Source organism: Notolepis coatsorum (assembly GCF_963971535.1).
Source record: "Notolepis coatsorum genome assembly, chromosome: 8".
Classification (NCBI taxonomy): domain Eukaryota; kingdom Metazoa; phylum Chordata; class Actinopteri; order Aulopiformes; family Paralepididae; genus Notolepis; species Notolepis coatsorum.
The window spans coordinates 120,691,832-120,716,181 of NC_140172.1; the positions used below are offsets into that span (position 1 = coordinate 120,691,832).

A 24,350-nucleotide genomic window follows, 5' to 3' on the forward strand; every position below is an offset into this window, starting at 1 on the left:
CGTCACATGAACCTGCAGGAATCTCTCACAGACTTCTCACCACTGCACTGTATCACACAAACGTGATGTGTGTACAAACATGATGTGTGTGTGTGTGTGTGTGTGTGTGCGTGCGTGCGTGCGTGCGTGTGTGTCATGTTCCCTGACATGCTGGTGAACCACAGCGGAATCACCCGTCTCTTCATTTCTCACTCACAGCTCTGTAACAAGCTGTCTTACCATATCATGTTAAGCACACACACACACACACACACACACACACACACACACACACACACACACACACACACACACACACACACACACACACACACACACACACACACACACACACACACACACACACACACACACACACACACACACACACACACACACACACACACACACACACACACACACACACACACACACACACACACAATAGTATATATATACTACACACACACATCAACATATATATACGCACAAACATGCACACACACATCGTCTCTAAGAGGAACACACACACATACAGTACATACATGATGTACTGTAAACGTACATAATGTAAATGTACATAAACGATGACAGACTACAAAGGCGCCTCCCTCAAACTGAACAGTGACATCTCCTTAGCAAATTACCTCAATACCTTCTATGCGAGGTTTGATGCTGGTAATAACAACACCAGCCCACAAGCCACGGCAATGGGGGGGGGGGGGGGGTCTGCTGATGGAGACTCAGTGTTCAGGGTAACAGAGCATGAGGTGAGGCGGACCTTTAAAAAAGTGAATATCAGGAAGGCAGCAGGTCCGGACGGCATCCCCGGCCGCGTCCTAAAAGTCTGTGCCGACCAACTAGCCCCGGTATTCACTGACATATTTAACCTGTCCTTAGAACAGGCTGTCATCCCCACCTGCCTGAAGAAGTCCACTATTATCCCTGTACCCAAAAAATCCAAGCCTGCTTGCCTCAACGACTACCGCCCTGTAGCTCTCACCTCCATAGCCATGAAGTGCTTTGAGAAGCTAGTAAAGGGCTACATCTGCTCCTCCCTCCCCATCAACATGGACCCCCTGCAATTTGCATACCGCCCCAACAGGTCCACGGAGGACGCCATAGCCCATGTGCTGCACACAGCAGCATCACACCTGGACAAGAGGCAGGGGAACTATGTGAGAATGCTATTCATCGACTACAGCTCGGCATTCAATACCATAGTCCCCTCCATACTCATAGCCAAGCTCAGGGACCTGGGCTTGAACTATGACCTCTGCCAGTGGGTCTTGGACTTCCTGACTGGCAGACCCCAGGTGGTGAGAGCAGGCAACTGCACCTCCTCATCCATCACCCTCAACATAGGGGCCCCCCAGGGCTGTGTTCTGAGTCCCCTCCTCTACTCCCTGTACACACACGACTGTGTGGCTCAGCGGAGTAGCAATACAATCATCAAATTTGCTGACGACACAGTGGTGGTGGGCCTGATCTCTGCCAACGACGAGAGGGCCTACCTGGAAGAGGTCAAGGTCCTGGCGGGATGGTGCCAGGAAAACAGCCTCTCCCTGAACGTCAGCAAAACAAAGGAGATGATTGTGGACTTCAGGAGGTCGGGGGTCAAGGACTACAGCCCCCTCAGCATCGACGGGGCACCGGTTGAGAGAGTCAACAGCTTTAAGTACCTCGGAGCCTACATATCCGAGGACTTGACATGGACCACACACATTGACAGTGTTGTGAAGAAGGCACGACAACGCCTCTACTTCCTCAGGCGCCTAAGGAAGTTCCAAGTCAGTCAGAAGATCCTTAAGAACTTCTACTCATGTACAATAGAGAGCATCTTGACTGGCAACATCACCTCCTGGTTTGGGAATAGCACTGCACAAGACCGAAGCAGACTACAAAGAGTGACACGTTCAGCCGAACGCACAATTGGAGGGGGGCTCCCCACCCTCCAGAACATTTACAACAAGCGTTGCAAGGGCAAGGCTAAGAGAATCATTAAAGACTCAAGTCACCCGAACAACTGCCTCTTTGAACTGCTGCGGTCAGGCAAGCGATACCGGAGTCTCAAGGCGAGCACAGAAAGACTCAGAAGAAGCTTCTATCCCCAGGCCATCAGACTGCTAAACGAACAATGAACACTACACAACAACAACCACCAAACGCACATAGCACACACATCCACACGCACACACTCACTTTAAACAGACACACTGTAGCACCCACTCCACACACTTTATAGCACACACCCACTTTAAACAAACACACTGTAGCACCCACTCCCCACACTTTATATTTATTGATGAAGGATTGCACTACAACTCGTACACCTTACTGTAAATTGTACCTAAATTGTACCTCATCCCATTTCTGCTTTGCACTATATAGTACTGTACATAAGTACATTAGTACACTGCATAGTATTGTATATTATATGGTAACTCAGAACATTGTACATATGTCTATACCGAACACTGTGACCTCATTTTCTTCTTCTAAATTACATGCTATACTATGTTATTTGATACTATCTTGTCTAGCACAGTCTCTGGAGCGTAACAGTAAGAAGCATTTTGTATGAAAGTATTCTGTACTTCTGTATGACAACTATTAAAGAAACTTGAAAACTACATACTTAACAAGTGTGAAAGGATGATAACAATAGGCTGTTGTACTACAGACTGTTTAGGTCAATCACACCTTCACTGACTATGTGACACCTCCCTCCTCCCTCTCGTGTGTGCGCGCGCGTGCGTGCGTGTGTGTGCGTGTGTGTGTGTGTGTACCTCGCTTATGTGAGAAATCTGGACAATTTCAAGACTTTTTTTACATCCTGATTTCGTTTGACGAGCCATTGCAGTGTGATGGTTAAGTGTAGGGTTAGTTACAGATTGCATTTAAGTCTATGTAATGTCTCCATGTTTCACATAAACAAACGTGTGTGTATGTGTGTGTATGTGTGTGCATGTGTGCCTGCAACTGTTGGTGTGTGTGTGTGTATGCATGCGTGTGTGAGTGACTATGCATGCACATACCTGTGTACATGCCTGTATGTACTGTATGCAGGTGTGTATGCAAGTGTGTATGCAAGTGTGTGTACGCAAGTGTGTATGCAAGTGTGTGTACGCAAGTGTGTATGCAAGTGTGTATGCGTGTGTGTGTATGCGTATGTGTGTGTGTAGGTGTGTGTGTAGGTGTGTGTGTGTGTGTGTGTGTGTGTGTGTGTGTGTGTGTGTGTGTGTGTGTGTGTATGCGTGTGCGTGTGTGTGTGTGCATTACGTACCAGCACCTTGCCAGGTACATGTGCTCCTTGACAAAGACTGATCCAGAGAGCAGGATGTACCAGCAGGTGGCCAGGCTGTCTGGGCTGGAACAGAGACAACACACACCGCTGTTAGAGACACAGATCCTGACTTCACAAAAAACAATATAATGTACTGGATTTAGTCTTAAGAACGCATTTGTTCTTTACATGGTTGTGTTGTTTTGTTCTGTTCTTGTGTCATTTATATTTCAAATGTTCTAGTTTGTAGTTTATATGGTTGTTGTTGTTTTTATGTCTTATGTAATTTTAGCTTTTTTCATATTCAAGGGGAATTACTCCGAAAACTAAAATAAACAAGTATTTTCTTCCTATGGTCTATATATATGGTGTCTGTGTGTGTGCCTCTGTGTGTGTAACAAAAACAACTCCTTCACAAAACCAAAAACGAGTGTGTAAAAGATATAAAGTCTGAAGCTGCTCCACAGACAATGAACAGGGAACGATGCCCTTTCACCGCTGCACTACCAAAACGGTTAACGGCGACCGTCGGTTGTGTGATAGTAAAGGGTTTAACCTTCTGTCATGTGGCAGTGAAAGGGTTAAGGTGACACAGAGCAGCCAGGAGAACGTTCTGAGCAGACGAGTACATGTTCTGTTCCAGAACCGAGAACACTACTACAGAATAAAGCTAATTTGGGTATATAGTATACTATATATATATAATATAAAAGAAAAGAAAGAAAAAAACTTTTTTAAATATGCAGTTTCAGGGGGGTTGTTTACATTTGCAGACAGTGCAATTAGTTTACAACTTTTACTACAGTACATGTAGCCTAATTAATTTACAATAATTCTATCTTGTGCCATAATAAATCTAAACAAAATGATTTTAAGGTACTTTGAACCAAACTAAATAGCTAATCCTAATAGCTAATCCTACTACAACAACAACAACAACAACAACAACAACAACAACAACAACAACTTTTCAGGTAACTTTCTACCTCAGACTCTCCCAAAACGACATAGTGTACCTTTAATTAAGAAAATCTATATTGTTTTTACATGGACACATGCTTACGTTCATTATACCTGTTCAGTAAACTGCTTGGCCTAGGGGTCTGAGGTTGGGATAGATGGCTTGCTATTGCTTTATTGGCTCCAGGCAGGCTTCTGGTGGCAATGATTAACTACCATTATGGTTTCATAGGAGACCTTGATTGCTTTCATCTGCTGCTTAGTTTGTGCGTGTGTGTGTGTGTGTGTGTGTGTGTGTGTGTGTGTGTGTGTGTGTGTGTGTGTGTGTGTGTGTGTGTGTGTGTGTGTGTGTGTGTGTGTGTGTGTGTGTGTGTGTGTGTGAGTGAGTGAGTGAGTGAGTGAGTGAGTGAGAGAGAGAGAAAGAGAGAGAGAGAGCGAGAGAGCACTCTTTGACTCTAAATTACCCTGGCAGGTGGGTTGTTACGGGTTAAGGTATCACAAGTACAGCCCTATGAGTGTGTGTGGGTATCTGTGTGTGTGTGTGTGTGTGTGTGTGTGTGTGTGTGTGTGTGTGTGTGTGTGTGTGTGTGTGTGTGTGTGTGTGTGTATGTATGTATGTATGCACAGTATGCATTATGTGCGTGTGCGTGTGCGTGTGTGTGTGTATACAGTATGTGTGTGCATGCATGCACGTGTGTGTGTGTCTTTATTAGACGGTAAATTAAACTACTGAGTTTTTAATGTGATTCCAGTGAGCACAGTGATTAATCACCAGGATGCATCTCTCCCCTCCTTCCATCAGTCTCTGTCCTCCCTCTCTCCCATGCCTCCTCCGCTCCTCTCATCTGTCCATCCATCCATCCATCCCTCTGCTTACGCTTACTCTCTCCCTCAATATCATGCTCCTCTCATTTCCTCTCGTTTTTCTTCCCTCTCGCTCTCTCTCTCTATCTTACCAACTATCCTTCTTTCCCTTTTCGCTTATCTCACCAGTTTAGTTTTTTTTTCACAGCAGTGAGGTTGCAGTGACCCCAGCCCAGCCCATTTATCCATCCAACTATCCATCTCTTCTGATGGACAGAGAGGCAAACTGACAGCAAGGCTAGTATCACCTGGCCTCCTGGAGATTAAAGTACATAGTCGCAGGGGCTGAGATGCCATATACTGTACTTGTGAAGTGCTCTCTCTCTCTTTACCTCTCTCTGTCCCTCTTTCTCTCCATCTGTCTGTCTGTCTCTCTCCCTCTCTCACCCCTCTCTCTCTCTCTCTCTCTCTCTCTTTCACAACAAACATTGCGTGCAGGGCCTGTATTCTGCTCCAGTGGTCTCCTCCCCAGCCCACCACCCTGTTTAGAGGTGTCACGTATGCGCGGTGGACCACAGGAAGGCCGGGCCGACTGCGATGGCGTCGGCTAAATACAGAACTTTCAAACGTAAACAAAATGAGTCTGAGGGCGAGTGTACGGTACTTACTAGAACAGGATGTGGTTCGCCTCATGTCTCTCGTACCTGGCAGAGGTACACATTGACCTGAGAGAGAGAGGAAAGGAGAGAGAGGGGGAAGGAGACAGATGGAAAGACAGAGAGAGATGGAGAGAGTGAGGGGGAGAGAAAGAGAGGGGGGGGTGGGAAGAGTGTGAGAGAGAGGAAGAGAGAAATGGAAAGAGAGAATGTGAGAGGAAGATAGAGAAAGAGAAAGTGAAAAGGAGAGATGTGACACAGAACACAATTTTCACACAGTCATGAATTAGAACTCTACAATCTATCACACATAGAACGTGTCTGAGAACACTTCATGCTCGCTCTCTCTCTCGCTCTCTCTCCACACACAGCAGCACACACCATCAGCAGTCTGTCAGCTCTGAGTGTTAAACTGACACAGTATCTCTCTCTCTCTCTCTCTCTCTCTCTCTCTCTCTCTCTCTCTCTCTCTCTCTCTCTCTCTCTCTCTCTCTCTCTCTCTCTCTCTCTCTCTCTCTCTCTCTCTCTCTCTCTCTCTCTCCTCTCTCTCTCTCTCTCTCTCTCTCTCTCTCTCTCTCTCTCTCTCTCTCTCTCTCTCTCTCTCTCTCTCTCTCTCTCTCTCTCTCTCTCTCTCTCTCTCTCTCTCTCTCTCTCTCTCTCTCTCTCTCTCTCTCTCTCTCTCTCTCTCTCTCTCTCTCTCTCTCTCTCTCTCTCTCTCTCTCTCTCTCTCTCTCTCTCTCTCTCTCTGTCTGATGGAGTATATGACATAAGACTCACTCACACACATCATAGTATATGGTCCATTTTATTCCTGGTGTATTTCTGTGTCTCCAGAGTGATCCAGCAGACGAGGCCTTCATCCGTGACTCAGCCCTGCCTTCTGCAGCTCCGACCTAGACGGACCACCTCCTATATTTCTTTCTGACCACCCAAGTGAAAATGTGGCTGTGTGACCATAAACGTTGCTATAATTTCTAAGAAGGACATTCTAAAGAAAACATTTTCCTTTGCCTGTCTTACGTTACAGTATTTCTCTCGCTGAAGGTGAATGTGGGGTAGAGATCCGCTGCTCTGTCTGGAAGGCCCTTTAAAGTGTCACTAAACACATGGTCCTCTGCCCCCTAGTGGTTAACATTGTCAGCCTACCGCACACTCCGCCCCCACCACAATCTGTGATGTCAGAGTACTAGGGCTGTACCGAATAGTTCCAAGCTTCGTTCATAATGTTGACATTCGAATTCTAAATCAACATTGGAATTTCTTTTTTTTTATTAAAAAAATATTATTATTATTATAATTTTTTTTAATTTTATATATATATAAGGTTTTTCTTCACAGTTGCAGATAAAGATTAGGCTACACTAATATTATAGTATTATACTATTTTTTTTTATCCACTTTTTCTCCCATTTTCTATATTTTTCTCCCATCCCAATTTCGTATCATCCAATTCAACCCTCCCCTGTCACGAACGCTGTTTCTTGCCTCCCACAAGCCGGCTGCAATGTGGACTAAGTCATACATAGCACAAGTCCCCTCCGGTACTTGAGGTAACAGCAGTCGCATCTTTTCACCTGCGCAGCTCGATCTCTCAGTGGCGAGGAGTAACGCATGGGAGGCTCACGCTGCCCCCGATACTTCCTGATTCTGCTGCACAGGCACACCAACCGACCTGTAGGAGTCGCTGTCCACAACGCCCGATCCCCACCCATCAGTTTCCCACCCCCTAATACGGCCAATGTGTATTAGTATGAACGACCAGCTAAACTGAAAGCAAATGTGGAGCGCTGGGCTCGAACAGGCAAGCCCAGCGTCTCCGTCATTCGTGGCGAGCGCCTTGCCCACTACGCCACATAGCCGCCCTATAGTATTATACTATTATAGTATATGACTCGTCATACAAATTTAAATAAAACATTTATCATAAATGATGTAGCCTATCTACATCCGCTTGGCGCTCCATCAAGACGTCACCATCACTTTCGTACCAACCGTGCCCTTATTGGATTATTTATGTTGACGAAACTGATGAGTTATATAATAAAGTTGATTTAATAAAAAAATAAAAATAAAAAATCATTTACTCAGATTAATCACTTTATTCAAATTGAGGATTTAGTTTGAGATTTATAAAAAAAAAAAATTAAATAATAATTATATATATATATATATTTTTTTTTGGATTACGTCATAAAATATGACGACAGACATTCGAAGCTTCGTTCGAATACTTCAATAGAAGCTTCAAATGTAAACAAATTTACATTGGGTACAGCCCTACAGAGTACCCCTAGACAGGTTTCGCTAGCAGCTCCAAAGAGGTCCTCTGACACCACAGACTGGGCAGGGGCAGGGCGTGCAGCACAGACTGGGGCAGGGGGGCAGGGCGTGCAGCACAGACTGGGGCAGGGGCAGGGCGTGCAGCACAGACTGGGGCAGAGGCAGGGCGTGCAGCACAGACTGGGGCAGGGGCAGAGCGTGCAGCACAGACTGGGGCAGGGGCAGGGCGTGCAGCACAGACTGGGGCAGGGGCAGGGCGTGCAGCACAGACTGGGGCAGGGGCAGAGCGTGCAGCACAGACTGGGGCAGGGGCAGAGCGTGCAGCACAGACTGGGGCAGAGCGTGCAGCACAGACTGGGGCAGGGGCAGGGCGTGCAGCACAGACTGGGGCAGGGACAGGGCGTGCAGCACATTTTTTTTTTTTATCAAATTTTATTTATTACCTTTTTTCAACTGCAAAGTAAAACTTTGTCAACATGTTTTATCTAATAAAATAAAGTTCAGTCTGTTCATCTCACTTCAATACTTTTTATTGCAGAACATGGTATTTTCTCAAGCAGACAGATGTAAACACTGTAATCTGTGTTGCATGTACCTGACAAACTGAACTGTTTGTATTACAGTCATATTCCAACTTAACTGAATGCACGTGTGTGTGTGTGTGGACTACTGTACTATTACAGGTATTGAAATGAACAATGCAACTTCCTTATACAAAAAAAAAATATATATATTTTTTTATGAATAATTATATATCGATACTTGGCGTCCCTGTATCGATACAGTATCGCCACGCAAAGTATCGCGATACTACTACGTATCGATTTCCCTCCCCACCCCTAGCCATAGCATACCATTCAGAGGTCAACCTGCTGACGTTACCATCTTCCGTGGGCTCTGGTGGGCTACATTTTTTATGCAAGAAATGAATGTGAAAGTATGAAACTAGAGATCGCAAAGGAATCCACAGGTACCAACTAACTATTTCATACTTATGGGAGAAGGGGTTAAATGTTGTTCAGAATTTTTGCTACATTTGGACAGAAAAAAGGTCCCTCTTTAAACATATTGGCCACCTTAATTCACCATTAATCAATAGGAAAGAAGTTTGGTCGACCAACCAACGGTGGACAAGTCTATACATTCCCCACAAGAAGCATCCGTGTTATTGTGTCCATCTATTTGTGGTGGGTCCGTCTTAATATTGCTGTGGGACGCCATAAATAAACCCCTCAGGGTGGCCGGTATCTACCAGATAGTCATGTTGCGATACTAAGAATGAAAATGCACCACCAGTGAAATAATAACACTGTAGCCTTTATGAAAAAAAAATAATAATAATAATAATAACAGACCTGAGCTGGTGTTCCCTGAGGTGGGACAGGACATCCAGGTGGTCCAGGTGGCAGTAGATGGTATGTAGATCCTGGAGGACAGAAAAACACAAAGTCAACACAGTGAATTTGTCAGTAGACGGTACGTAGATCCAACAGAACAGAAAAACACAAATACAACACAGTGACTGTGTCAGTGGACGGTACGTAGATCCAACAGACAGTACGTAGATCTTGGAGAACACAAAACACAACGACAACACACAGTATGTTCGGATGACATGGGACGAGATGATTTAAACACACGATCCGCAGCATCAGGGTGAGAGGCGACAGACACGCAGGACGTTCGTTAGCCTGTAGACCCGTGGAGCGTACGTACGCGTCAGGCTAGGAGTTCCTAAAAAGAAAAAGCCCTGGAGGGGTTTACTGAACAGGAATACATTATGACAACAACAGACATCTCATAAGATATCGGCTACACACCTACAATATCACAACACACTCACTCACACCCTATGTAGGCTAGTAGTCGTGTAGTCGCTTTTATTACCGGCATTTTAAATGTCAGTTGCGATGCCTGTCCTTGATGTGCATAGAGCCAATAGGTCGATGGTCAAACAAATGAAAGGCTGAGGCTGTAAAAGATGGGTTTATTGGTTAAGAGTGTATGTGTGTGTGTGTGTGTGTGTGTGTGTGTGTGTGTGTGTGTGTGTGTGTGTGTGTGTGTGTGTGTGTGTGTGTGTGTGTGTGTGTGCGCGCGCGTGTGCGCTGCTTGGACCATGATGAATGATCCATATCAAATTAAACACACACACACTACTATAAAAAGCATACACAGCCATATGGGCTAAATAGTGAATGCATAAATGGATGCAATTAAGGGCATTTTAGCGCATATAGGCTAGTCGATGTCATTAGTGGGCGCACACACACACACACACACACACACACACACACACACACACACACACACACACACACACACACACACACACACAAGAGAAGACACTAAAAGGACGCCCCCTATAAAAAGAGCCACCTGTCCTAACACTAGGAAGCTAGAGTGCACATGAACAGAACCGTGTAACCATATGGTCGGATCAGACACACAGAAGGTCCATTGAGACCCGCAGGCCGGCCAGGCTTTAACAGGTGGACCGCACGCCCGGGCGCGTTCATACACGCCCATACACACCAATGCATACATGCCAACGTGCACACAATTTATGCGGCTGAGTCGGTGCCAACACAAGTGTTGCCGTTTAGCCGAGGGTGCAATTCATTAGAGGGAACAGGCCGAGCCGCGAGTCGTCTCCCTGTGGAAATCACACTGATTCCAGGCAGAAGAGGGAGAGCGATGCAGAAGAGAAGCCTTACGGACCAGAGAGGCTGATTCCAGGCAGAAGAGGGAGCGTGATGCAGAGGAGAAGCCTTACGGACCAGAGAGGCTGATTCCAGGCAGAAGAGGGAGCGTGATGCAGAGGAGAAGCCTTACGGACCAGAGAGGCTGATTCCAGGCAGAAGAGGGAGAGCGATGCAGAGGAGAAGCCTTACGGACCAGAGAGGCTGATTCCAGGCAGAAGAGGGAGAGCGATCAGAGGAGAAGCCTTACGGACCAGAGAGGCTGATTCCAGGCAGAAGAGGGAGAGCGATCAGAGGAGAAGCCTTACGGACCAGAGAGGCTGATTCCAGGCAGAAGAGGGAGAGCGATGCAGAGGAGAAGCCTTAGGGACCAGAGAGGCTGATTCCAGGCAGAAGAGGGAGAGCGATGCAGAGGAGAAGCCTTACGGACCAGAGAGGCTGATTCCAGGCAGAAGAGGGAGAGCGATGCAGAGGAGAAGCCTTACGGACCAGAGAGGCTGATTCCAGGCAGAAGAGGGAGAGCGATGCAGAGGAGAAGCCTCATGCCTCACGGACCCGGCAGGCGGCGGTCGATGAGTGACAGTCAGCAAAGCATCATCTCGCGTAGGGCTGGGCGATATAACGATAACGATAAATATCGCGATATATTTTAATAATCGATATCGAATATCGAAATAAAAAAAAAATCTAAAATTTTTTTTTTTTTTTTTTTTAACCTGCAACAGGGCAGTTTTAAAACCAGAGACAGTGGACAGACTTGTCTTTCTTGCCTGCAACTTAAAGTAATGGCTTTGCTTGTCCAAATGACAATACTGACCAAATTGAGATTTATTTTTCTCTTGTCCATTTATTTTGTTTGCTTTCTAATTTAAAATACATTTTGAAACCGTCTGTACACAGTAGGCTATGTGTGCTAGCAGAACTAGACTCCAGTCACGAGTCATGGTGCACATGTGCGGTGGTTTGTCCACCAAAAAAGCGCCAAAAGATCGAAAATAAACCAGCAGAGCCAGAACTGTTCAACTCCCCTGGAGCCACAGCCAGCAGAGAAGCCGGTTTACTTTAGCTTTTAAACCAGCTGCAGCCTGAGAACTGGAGTGTGAGGGGATGTAACACTAAAGATGGTGGCAACGAAAAAGAATTGGTGAAAAATAAACATACATCTGTTGTTAAAAAAAAAGCAAAAAAAAAAATGTATACTTTATACAATTCGATAATTATCGATATCGAGAAATATGATAACATTATCATATATCGTTATCGCAATATGATTTTTTTCCATATCGCCCAGCCCTAATCTCGCGCCACGGTGGCTTTGCGGCTCCAGAGCGACAATCGCTCAAAAGGTTGAAATATGTTCTACTCTGCGGAGTGTCAGGTCGCAAGCCTTTGCGAGTGCAGAGTGTGGAACCATCACCGGTGCAACGGTTCACAAGGCCGAGGTGTCGCTTTATGGGCAGAAAACTGGGTGAATGTTGTCCTCTTTTCGCCGAGGATGAACGGCACACTCGTGATGTTGTCTACCATCTTCTACTCATTGTATTAAGATGTGTTGATCCCCTTGGGGAAATGCAGGCGCCATGGCAGTAGTGATGCACGATATATCGGCCGCCGATATAATATCGGCCGATATGGCCGTTTTTTTTACACATCGGTATCGGTCCGATATCAAGATAGGGCCGATATTATAAAAAAAAAAAAAAAAAAAAATGTATATTTTTTTTCTTCTTTTTACATGTTTTGGCCTTAAATAGTTTCAAAATATCAGTCATTTCTGAAAATAAGTTACAAAAGTAAAAAGAATTATGCGTTTTGGAAAATAGCTCTTTATTTGATTATCATAAAAAAGTGTTTTCTATACAGAGATATCGACATCGGTAAATATCGGTATCGGCCAGAACAGCAATATTAATATCGGTTATCGGTATCGGCCACAATTTTCACATCGGTGCATCACTACATGGCAGCATGTGAGAGGGGGGAGGGGAGGTACAGGTAAATAGAAGAAACTCAAGAAAGACATAAATATAGGCAATAAAATTTGATCTGAATATAAAAATATTTAGAAGAAAAACAGTGTAGTGCAACAGTGCAGATGAGGGTCTGTATGCCCCGTCGATTATATTCTGAATTACAGTAAATATAGGCAATAAAGAATTTTTATGTGAATGTATACTATGTCGGAGTAAAAGTAAACTGTAAACACAAGGTACCCTGACTGGCATGATAAACACCATAAGTCGGTGCACTGCAGCTGTGGTCCGTATTAAGATGTCACAGCAGAGGAGGGACTGACGGTGTCAAATAGAACCCAGCTTCATGGAGAGATGTGGGCTTATTGAAATACATCACACGCACACAGACCAGAAGAAGGTCCTCGACCCAATTCCCCCGTGACTTTCCAGGAGTAAAACACACTTTCTAATACTTTCACAAAGTGAATATCAATGCTGTGAGAGGAGTCATGTACAGATAACAATAAGGAGGATCACAAAGAGTGTGTGTGTGTGCTAGGGCTGGACAATTAATCGGAAAAAATATCGCAATCTCAATTCATAGACCTATGCAATCTCATTTCTAAATTATGACAATTTTTATTTCTTTTTACTTTACTTTTTTAAATGATGATGATTCTGACTTGAGTTATTTTGTATGTTACAAGATACTTTTAAGTTTAAGTCAAGCACTTTCATATATGTTATGTTTAAGTTTAAGTCAAGCACTTTGATATGTTATGTTGTCTGTTGTTGTAAGAAAGAGTGCAATAAATGATTTTATTGAAAAAATAAGAATCGTGAGAGAGAATCGTGATCTCAATTCTTAAGAGAGAAAAATCGTGATTCACATTTTAGCAAGAATCGCCCAGCCCTAGTGTGTGCATGTGTGTGCATATGTGTGTGCTAGCATGCGCTAGGCTTGTGGGCCAATGGTCAATTTAATTGAGAATCGACAATTGATGATGGCCAGGGGGCTCGATGGTTCCACGCAGCTTTACAAACGTGTGTGTGTGTGTGTGTGTGTGTGTATCTGTGTGTGTGTATGTCTGTATGTATGTAAGGAAAGCATAGCATGTGTGTTGGTAAACTCAGTCAGGAAGTGCTAGCCAGCGGAAGCAGATATTAACACCAGGGACCCTCTAATGGAATGGACCAGTTCAGCTACGATGTGGTGTTGTTTGTCCTGCTTTCTACAGGAAGGATATACTGTATGAGAGAGAGGGGGGGTGAAGAGAGAGGGAGGGAGGAGGGAGGGAGAGAGGAAAAAGGGAGAGGAGAGAGCTACTGTTGTGCGTGTCATTCAATATCCCTTAAAAACAAACGGAAACTCCAAAGCCAGAACACATGGGAGCCGAGCTAACAGCATGAGGTGAGCTCCTACCTCAAAGTAAGAGCTTCAAACAGACACGCCCCCAGCCACCAGGAGCCCCAGGAAACAGACACGCCCCCAGCCACCAGGATCCCCCAGGAAACAGACACGCCCCCAGCCACCAGGAGCCCCAGGAAGCAGACACGCCCCCAGCCACCAGGATCCCCCAGGAAACAGACACGCCCCCAGCCACCAGGAGCCCCAGGAAGCAGACACGCCCCCAGCCACCAGGAGCCTTCTCCCTTTCTGTGTCTGTGTGTGTGTGCGTTTGGAAATACCAGATGAAGGCATCAGGAGTATATTATATTGATAGTAAATGTATTGAGGATGGACTGATAATGTTGATATTTAAACATATACATAATAAATGTATTCATGATCATCATGCAACATAAAGCAATTGTAGGAACGGTTTGGGAGAGGAAGGCGATTTAGGTTGCGTGTTTTACTTAAAGTTTAAAGCTCAATATATCAAAACGTGGCACTTTACAGTGAACAGGAGATCTATTTGTATTAAAAACAATAGATTGTTTTTCATTTAAATGTCTGGAAGAGCTCACAAATAAAAATGTCAAATGATATTTCCGTTGCCTTTTTTGAGTTGATCTAAATGTTACTGATTGTGTTAAATGGGCATATAATATCGTCTCATATCGATCGCAGGCACCTGAATCGAATCGTATCGTATCGTGGCAGACTTTGTGATATCGGCAAATATCGTATCGTTGTCCAAAGAATCGATATCGTATCGTCATGAAACTGGTGATTCCCACCCCTATCCCACACTGGTATCAGATATATGGTCGATACCAGGCTAAAACATCAGAGAGGTTATAAGTACCAAGTACCAACACAAAAGCTTAGAAACTTATTTTTCTGTATTTTTTGTATTTGCAGGTTAGATCTCTCTAATGGGGCTAAAGTGCTAAACCTCTACCCTTTAGCCTCAGTTGTAAAAAGTAGGATATACAGTGTAACCTGACCAGTAATCCTGCATCAGTTCTAAAAAGGATGATGAAGATAGACGTTCCAAGGCTCACTGTGGTGTTTCATAATAATCTGCAGGGGCCTGGGCAGTATGTGGGGGAGGGGGGGTTTCCTCTTTCTCAGATCATAGACATAAGCCTCATGTAAAACCACATGCAGCACATCTAAAGGCATCTCTCTTCGTCAGAAATAGACATACAGTAGGAGGACCATACTGTGCAGCCATTACAGTGGATACCCCTTCATCTGCTGGCTATATAATGCAAGCCCTTCTCTATTGGAAGCTGAGACATAGACCAGCTACAACAACAACCAATCTGTTTATTAGACGTCTGTGCTAGAATTCATTTCAGCCCCCTCCCACTACGACAGTGGTCGGCAATAGGCGGCCCGCAGGCTGAAATTGGCCCGCCAGCAATAATATCTGGCCAGTCAGATTATTTAGAAAAAGATATTTTAAAAAGATTATAAAAAAAGATTCAGACCAACTAGGCTAGGCTATATGTTAGCTATAATGTCCAAACAGAGAAACTACCACCACCTAAAGAATGCTTATTATACATTGTTTTATCCATGTTGAGAGTGAATAACAGGTAGGCAGCGAGGTGCAATGTAGCGCTTGCTCAACATGAAAAAAGTCGGTGGACAGCGCTTGGTGCTGAAATAACAAATAAGCAGTGTGGTGTGAAATTAAAACACCAGTTCAGTAAGTCATTCAAACTTTATCTTTACTTATATATGACACCACACATGTGAACAGTAACAATGCAATTAAACTGAAGTTAAATCAGAGCAAAAAAAGCTGAATCTGCTTCAAGAAGATTACTACATTAGGTATATAAGGAATTACAATGAGACATTTATTAACTAAATAAAAAATATAATTTGGCTTTTAACCCACTAAAGCCGGGCGCAACACTAGACATATTTTGTAAAACATTAAATATCTTTGGATCAATTTGTGATAAAGACTTGCTTTATTGTATCGGAATCGATTGTCATCTCAAAATGTAGTGCATCTCTCCAAGATTGCGCGGATGTAAAGCCTAGAATCTTGAAATATCTAGATTGGTTGTTTTCTCTGGACTGCATCTAATCCGCTGTATCCATCCATTTATCATATATCTATGTCTGTCACTATAACCAATGGAAATGCTAGAAATGGTCACATGGACTGGGAGAACCAAAGGAAAATTCCTATAGTTTCTCAATAGTCCAGTGCGCTCCACAGGCCGTCAGTCCAGGCCGTCAGATAGACACATTGGTTGCGCGTAATGTAAGATAGACCGATAAGAGAGAGGCGATTGTCTCTGGTTTTATAATAAAATGGCAAAAAGACAAAGGTATGATGTTCAGTGCAAATGTGTATGTCCGTCGTTTACAGTTTATTATGCCACCTCCTATGCAGCTCGTTTATTTTGTCCATTCTCTGCCTCTGCCACAAATGTATGTCTTAGTTATAAGGTGGTCTGTCAGAGACTAGTTAACATTTTTCACTATCAATATATTATTAGCCATTGTTTTTGTTTCTGGCCCGCCATACAATGGCTTGGAAAAAATTTGGCCTGAGGCCAAACTTAATTGCTGACCCCTGCACTACGAGGTAATGTGGTTGGTTTGCAGGGACGCATGTCAGCCACACTAGTAGGTATCAGACCAAGATATCAGACCCCCCCCCCAATAATGGCTAATACTGGCCCATGTCTAGCATCAGGAATTTAAAACAAATCACTTAAATTCTGGTTTGGACCCGTTTGCAATAGTAGAATATAAACTAAACCTAATTTGGGTTCTTCTGCCGGGTTAGCCACTCTGCCCCTAGTGGTGGCTCACGTGCATGGCACTTTGCCTCATGTTTAGAGAATCCACCCTGGTGATACACATCATGCACATCTATGGCACTGTGTGTCTTGGTTTTGGTCATTGTGTCGGCTATCGTGTATCATCTTAGCAGCACTGTAGCACGGAGCACATAGAGCAGAAGTGTAGCACAGAGCACATAGAGCAGAAGTGTAGCACGGAGCACATAGAGCAGCACTGTAGCACGGAGCACATAGAGCAGAAGTGTAGCACGGAGCACATAGAGCAGAAGTGTAGCACGGAGCACATAGAGCAGAAGTGTAGCACGGAGCACATAGAGCAGAAGTGTAGCACAGTGCACATAGAGCAGAAGTGTAGCACAGAGCACATAGAGCAGAAGTGTAGCACGGAGCACATAGAGCAGAAGTGTAGCACGGAGCACATAGAGCAGAAGTGTAGCACGGAGCACATAGAGCAGAAGTGTAGCACGGAGCACATAGAACAGCACTGTAGCACGGAGCACATAGAGCAGAAGTGTAGCACGGAGCACATAGAGCAGAAGTGTAGCACGGAGCACATAGAACAGCACTGTAGCACGGAGCACATAGAGCAGAAGTGTAGCACGGAGCACATAGAGCAGAAGTGTAGCACAGTGCACATAGAGCAGAAGTGTAGCACGGTGCACATAGAGCAGCACTGTAGCACAGAGCACATAGAGCAGAAGTGTAGCACAGTGCACATAGAACAGCACTGTAGCACGGAGCACATAGAACAGCACTGTAGCACGGAGCACATAGAGCAGAAGTGTAGCACGGAGCACATAGAGCAGAAGTGTAGCACGGAGCACATAGAGCAGAAGTGTAGCACAGAGCACATAGAGCAGAAGTGTAGCACGGAGCACATAGAGCAGAAGTGTAGCACGGAGCACATAGAGCAGAAGTGTAGCACGGAGCACATAGAGCAGCACTGTAGCACGGAGCACATAGAGCAGAAGTGTAGCACGGAGCACATAGAGCAGAAGTGTAGCACGGAGCACATAGAGCAGAAGTGTAGCACGGAGCACATAGAACAGCACTGTAGCACGGAGCACATAGAGCAGAAGTGTAGCACGGAGCACATAGAACAGCACTGTAGCACGGAGCACATAGAGCAGAAGTGTAGCACGGAGCACATAGAGCAGAAGTGTAGCACGGAGCACATAGAGCAGAAGTGTAGCACAGAGCACATAGAACAGCACTGTAGCACGGAGCACATAGAGCAGAAGTGTAGCACGGAGCACATAGAGCAGAAGTGTAGCACGGTGCACATAGAGCAGAAGTGTAGCACGGAGCACATAGAGCAGAAGTGTAGCACGGAGCACATAGAGATCTAGTGAGAGAGCAGACCTGTAGCACGGAGCACATAGAGATCTAGTGAGAGAGCAGACCTGTAGCATGGAGCACATAGAGATCTAGTGAGAGAGCAGAACTGTAGCATGGAGCACATAGAGATCTAGTGAGAGAGCAGACCTGTAGCATGGAGCACATAGAGATCTAGTGAGAGAGCAGAACTGTGTAGCACGGAGCACATAGAGATCTAGTGAGAGAGCAGACCTGTAGCATGGAGCACATAGAGATCTAGTGAGAGAGCAGAACTGTAGCACGGAGCACATAGAGATCTAGTGAGAGAGCAGAACTGTAGCACGGAGCACATAGAGATCTAGTGAGAGAGCAGACCTGTAGCATGGAGCACATAGAGATCTAGTGAGAGAGCAGAACTGTAGCATGGAGCACATAGAGATCTAGTGAGAGAGCAGAACTGTAGCACGGAGCACATAGAGATCTAGTGAGAGAGCAGAACTGTAGCATGGAGCACATAGAGATCTAGTGAGAGAGCAGAACTGTAGCACGGAGCACATAGAGATCTAGTGAGAGAGCAGAACTGTAGCACGGAGCACATAGAGATCTAGTGAGAGAGCAGAACTGCATCAACGTCTGACCAGTCCGTCGGGTTAGTGAGCACAGCAAACAACTACAGCGAGCTCTATGATATAGTAACTATTCTCTCATGGTGGTGAGGATGTTTGTGTGTGTGGCAGACAGTCAAATGTTTTTTTATATTATTTTATTTGTTCTTTATTTATACAGGTTTGTCTCATTGAGAGTACAGCAAACAAACAAGTAGAACAAAAGGGGAAAAAAAACATCTAAAGAGCGTTCAAAACCTTTCAATCCTTCCAATGGAATGAAACGCTCCAATTTCAAGGTTTGTCCTGTAATTCATTCCATTTGTACAGGGCACGATATCTAAAACCGGTTTTACCGAGCTCAAGTTTTTACATGTGGTGTATCTAAATTAAAGCTAAGTAATGATGTGACCTAGTAAGTACCATAATGTGCTGTATTTAAATAGAGATAGTAAAGATGTTTCATAAGCAGAGCCTCTTCGATAAATAAAATGCAATGCATATCCCTTCTCTTAGTTAAAGGGGAACTATTTTACTATTTCTTTCACTATTTGGGCACTTTTACACAATTCCTGTGAGTCTATGGAACACCTCTGTAATATATATATTTTTTTTTATTCATTGTTTTGTATTTCTAATCAAGTCCTCAAAAACAGCATTTTTCTACCTCAAGATCTCGAGCTGTTTTGAGCCTGGGCTCCTAAACCACTGCGCAGCGGCGTCGCCGCCTGAACATTAACATGCAGCTGTGTCTTTATGACATCACATATAGGCACATTTTCAAACGACTCAGTTCAGTGAGGGTGAATATTGTGAGAGGAGAATTGGAAGAATGCGCCAATATGAGAATTTTGAGACATAGATCATATTAATATAAGTCCACATAGCTAGGAAACAATGCTAAACACTCAAAAAGGCCATTTATAAGATAGTTCCCCTTTAAAGCTAAGTAATGATGTGACCTAGTACCATAATGTGCTGTATTTAAATAGAGATAGTAAAGATGTTTCATTTAAGCAGAGCCTCTTCGATAAATAAAATGCAATGCTGCATATCCCTTCTCTTAGTTAAAGAAGGCCATCTCAGTGTTTCATAGAAAATACACTGGTGAGTGAGAAATGCATCTCTAGTGATGAAATGCAGTGTGCTATGATACACAGCATGGAGGGGTTTTAAGGTGGAGGGAGAGGCCTGCAAGTGCAGAATGTCACCATAATCAAATACAGACATAATTGTTGATTGTACAATGATAAGCGCCCAGAGGCAACAAGCTAGCACGGAGGGTTCAGATCAGGTCACTTAGTCGACGCTGCGTACCCTAATCACACCTTGCTTTCCCCGTTTGTTATATACACAGCTTCCCTGGAACTATGTTGCTAGGGAAACCGTTTGGACCCAGATGTACTTCCTGTCGGCTACGGTGTTGGCGAACGTTGCAACAGGAAATAAACCTTGGATGGATGGATCCATTTAGAATGTTTATGTTGTCAAATTTTAAACCGTCTTTTCTAAAAGTAGGCTGTACTTTTCATTACAGCAGCCTGGGGGACGTCTGTTTAATCAAACTGCAGGAATATCATCAACAGCTGGAGAGGAGAGACTTGCAGGTAGCAGGGTGTTGTACAGTATCTGGTCTCTCTAGCAGCAGGTAGCAGGGTGTTGTACAGTATCTGGTCTCTCTAGCAGCAGGTAGCAGGGTGTTGTACAGTATCTGGTCTCTCTAGGAGCAGGTAGCAGGGTGTTGTACAGTATCTGGTCTCTCTAGGAGCAGGTAGCAGGGTGTTGTACAGTATCTGGTCTCTCTAGGAGCAGGTAGCAGGGTGTTGTACAGTATCTAGTCTCTCTAGGAGCAGGTAGCAGGGTGTTGTACAGTAGCTGGTCTCTCTAGGAGCAGGTAGCAGGGTGTTGTACAGTATCTGGTCTCTCTAGGAGCAGGTAGCAGGGTGTTGTACAGTATCTGGTCTCTCTAGGAGCAGGTAGCAGGGTGTTGTACAGTAGCTGGTCTCTCTAGGAGCAGGTAGCAGGGTGTTGTACAGTATCTGGTCTCTCTAGGAGCAGGTAGCAGGGTGTTGTACAGTATCTGGTCTCTCTAGGAGCAGGTAGCAGGGTGTTGTACAGTATCTGGTCTCTCTAGGAGCAGGTAGCAGGGTGTTGTACAGTATCTGGTCTCTCTAGGAGCAGGTAGCAAGGTGTTGTACAGTATCTGGTCTCTCTAGGAGCAGGTAGCAGGGTGTTGTACAGTATCTGGTCTCTCTAGGAGCAGGTAGCAGGGTGTTGTACAGTATCTGGTCTCTCTAGGAGCAGGTAGCAGGGTGTTGTACAGTATCTGGTCTCTAGGAGCAGGTAGCAGGGTGTTGTACAGTATCTGGTCTCTCTAGGAGCAGGTAGCAGGGTGTTGTACAGTATCTGGTCTCTCTAGCAGCAGGTAGCAGGGTGTTGTACAGTATCTGGTCTCTCTAGGGGCAGGTAGCAGGGTGTTGTACAGTATCTGGTCTCTCTAGGAGCAGGTAGCAGGGTGTTGTACAGTATCTGGTCTCTCTATGAGCAGGTAGCAGGGTGTTGTACAGTATCTGGTCTCTCTAGGAGCAGGTAGCAGGGTGTTGTACAGTATCTGGTCTCTCTAGGAGCAGGTAGAAGGGTGTTGTACAGTATCTGGTCTCTCTAGGAGCAGGTAGCAGGGTGTTGTACAGTATCTGGTCTCTCTAGGAGCAGGTAGCAGGGTGTTGTACAGTATCTGGTCTCTCCGGGAGCAGGTAGCAGGGTGTTGTACAGTATCTAGTCTCTCTAGGAGCAGGTAGCAAGGTGTTGTACAGTATTCTGGTTTCTAGGAGCAGGATGTTGCTAATTATGGTTATATTCTTTAAACTGGTCGTCTATTGAACACATATAATTGACGGATATCTTAATAACCGACTGTAGGCCTGTCACGATAACACATTTTGCTGGGCGATTAATTGTCCCAGAAAATATTGCGATAAGCGATATTATTGCGGTTTTGAGAGATTTTATTTTGAGAAATGTATTTCCCAAAAGTTTTCAATTAACCTTTTTATTTATTTTTACTAATATAATAATAGCATAATAATGCAAGGAAGCCGTTTCAAAGTGCAATAAACCTTTATTTAACATTGGAAGATATTTTAAATATCCTAAATAAAAAAATGCTCAGTTTGATTGTTTATTATAAAACAAACTGAAACTGGAAACAAGCCCTCTGTCTGGCTTTTTGTATCATCCTTTTAACATGTACATTTATTATTAATGTACCTTGCGGTACCATGTACAAAATGTTAATAAAGTATGAAGAAAAAACTGTGGAAACGTAATAAATAAAAAGGCAGTGAAACAATAATCAAATAAACACCAAAATATATACTATCTCTATTGGAATGGAGACTTCAGCACAGGATAAACTAGGGATGGGCAAAAATAATCCAGATCGATTGATCACATGATGTACTCGAGTACTCGTGGAGGAAAACGCTGTACAAAATAAACATCTTTTCCGGTGTTTTAGACTTTTATTTTGAAACCCACCCACCGGTCCGGAGCGGAAGTATTGTTGTTATTATCCTAGCAGAACGTATTGAGCGGACAACTTGTCTCGTCCGGTTCTGTGTTTTTGAGCTAATGATAAAACAAATGTTGAGATTGTTGGTGAACAACTAACTTTAGGTTAGTTTTAACGTTAGCTACTAACGTTAGATGCAGCTACTACAGGCAATCAACGATGAGGAGGAAGCGCCAAAGCCGTATATAATAGAATAGTAGCCCTGTGGTGTGTAGGCACGACTCGAAACTACCTGTTATAATAAATTAATTCATGTTTAACTTGTCCCCGTGTCCAGTCCTTTGACTAGCCCCACCCGATCATTGTAAACAATGATGCATGTAATTGTATTAACGTTATTCTGTGTTGTAGCTAGCTATGCTATACGTTGTATTTAGTTTGTTAGCTATTTAGCTAATGTTGATAGCATCAGCGCTAGATCTTTAATCTTTATTTAGCAGTCCAGTTTCTCCGGGCAGTAGCGAGAAACTACTTGGGTCTAAAAATAGCTAACGTTACACTACAAAGAACACTACTTGGTTAAAAGGAGCAACACTATTGAGAAATGTAGTTAAGCTATGTGGCGTTGCTAGTGCCCCACGGAGCTCCCGTGCTGTACTCTGTAGTAAGGCCAGCGGCCCCCCACACAGAGAGTGACTGACAAGGGGTACTGGTTCCGCCTCATTAAAACAAACGCGCAAATAGCAATTAATTGCGCCCGTCAAAATCATTGCATTCATTTTAATTATTGCGCCGATTAATCGATTTATTGCTTATTGCGGCAGGCCTAACCGACTGTATATTTACAATGTTTATGTACCTTGCCTGTGGATATAAATAAATGATTCACGTATGAATGTGTTTTTTTGATCCACTTTTTCTCCCATTTTTCTATTTTTCTCCCATCCCAATTTTCATATCGTCCAATTCAACCCTCCCCTGTCTTCGAACGTTGTTTCTTGCCTCCCACAAGCCGGCTGCAATGTGGACTAAGTCATACATAGCACGAGTCCCCTCCGATAATCGAGGTAACAGCCATCGCATCTTTTCACCTGCGTGGCTCGATCTTTCAGCGTCGGAGGTCTGGGCTTTGGAGGGGCGCCGCCCCCGTCGCTTCTTGATTCTACTGCGCAGGCGCACCAACCGACCTGTAGGAGTCGCTGTCCACAACGCCCAATCCCCACCCTTCAGTTTCCCTCCCCGTAATACGGCCCATGTGTATTACTGTGGACGACCAGCTAAACTGAAAGCAATGTGGAGAGCGGGGCTCGAACAGGAGGCATCCTGTTCGAGCCTAGTCTCCAGCATTCGTTGCGAGCGCCTTTCCCACTGCGCCACGTATCCGCCATACGTATGAATGTGTTTTATACTCAATATCCACTTTATCCAGGCAGCTATTCCACTTTCACAAAGGGAACTTCTAGCAGTGGCCCTCTAAAACACAGATGGTACAGTCTTTTGTTAGCCATACATTCATGGAAACACACACAAACTAGGGCTGCACGATTAATCGATTTTTAATCGAAATCGCGATTTGGAATGATGCAATTATCAAATCGCCAGGCCTGCAATTAAATAATTTTTTTTACATTATTTAACCAGGAAGTCCCATTGAGATACAAGATCGGTTTGGGAGAGGGAGGTAAGGGGTTTTAGATTGTGTGTTGTGAAGTTTAGACTTCAGAGAGGGAGAGTAAAGTACAGAAAAAAAAGGTACCGTTGGGTACCGGTATCGATTCCCAGGTAAAAAGAAAAAATTTCAGGCTCTGTGTCCCGAAAAGACCCACCGCGTAGGCCAGATGCAAGCCGCATTTTACAATAAACCTCTGTGGGGCTGCTTATTATTTTCTTTTAATTATAATCGCGAATTTTATCGCAATCGCAATATCTGTGAGAAAAATCGCAAGTAGATTATTTCCCAAAATCGTGCAGCCCTAACACAAACCATTACCAACTGCCCCCTTTTCGGATATTGATCGGTGTAAAACAGATCATTAATAAGCCTAGACAGACAGACCGACAGACAGACAGACAGACA

General features: G+C 44.4%; 1 protein-coding gene across 1 annotated transcript in view; it reads right to left on the bottom strand.

Annotated features, from left to right (window-relative positions):
- The window catches only part of rapgef6 (Rap guanine nucleotide exchange factor (GEF) 6), a 288,321-nt gene that overhangs the window by 208,356 nt on the left and 55,615 nt on the right, over positions 1-24,350 (bottom strand). Inside the window, exons 2-4 of the mRNA XM_084320510.1 lie at positions 9,321-9,391; positions 5,698-5,754; positions 3,266-3,349 (exon numbers count right to left, since the gene is read on the bottom strand). Of these exons, the coding sequence (XP_084176636.1) occupies positions 3,266-3,349; positions 5,698-5,754; positions 9,321-9,391 (212 nt within the window). The remainder of the gene's footprint in view (positions 1-3,265; positions 3,350-5,697; positions 5,755-9,320; positions 9,392-24,350) is intronic.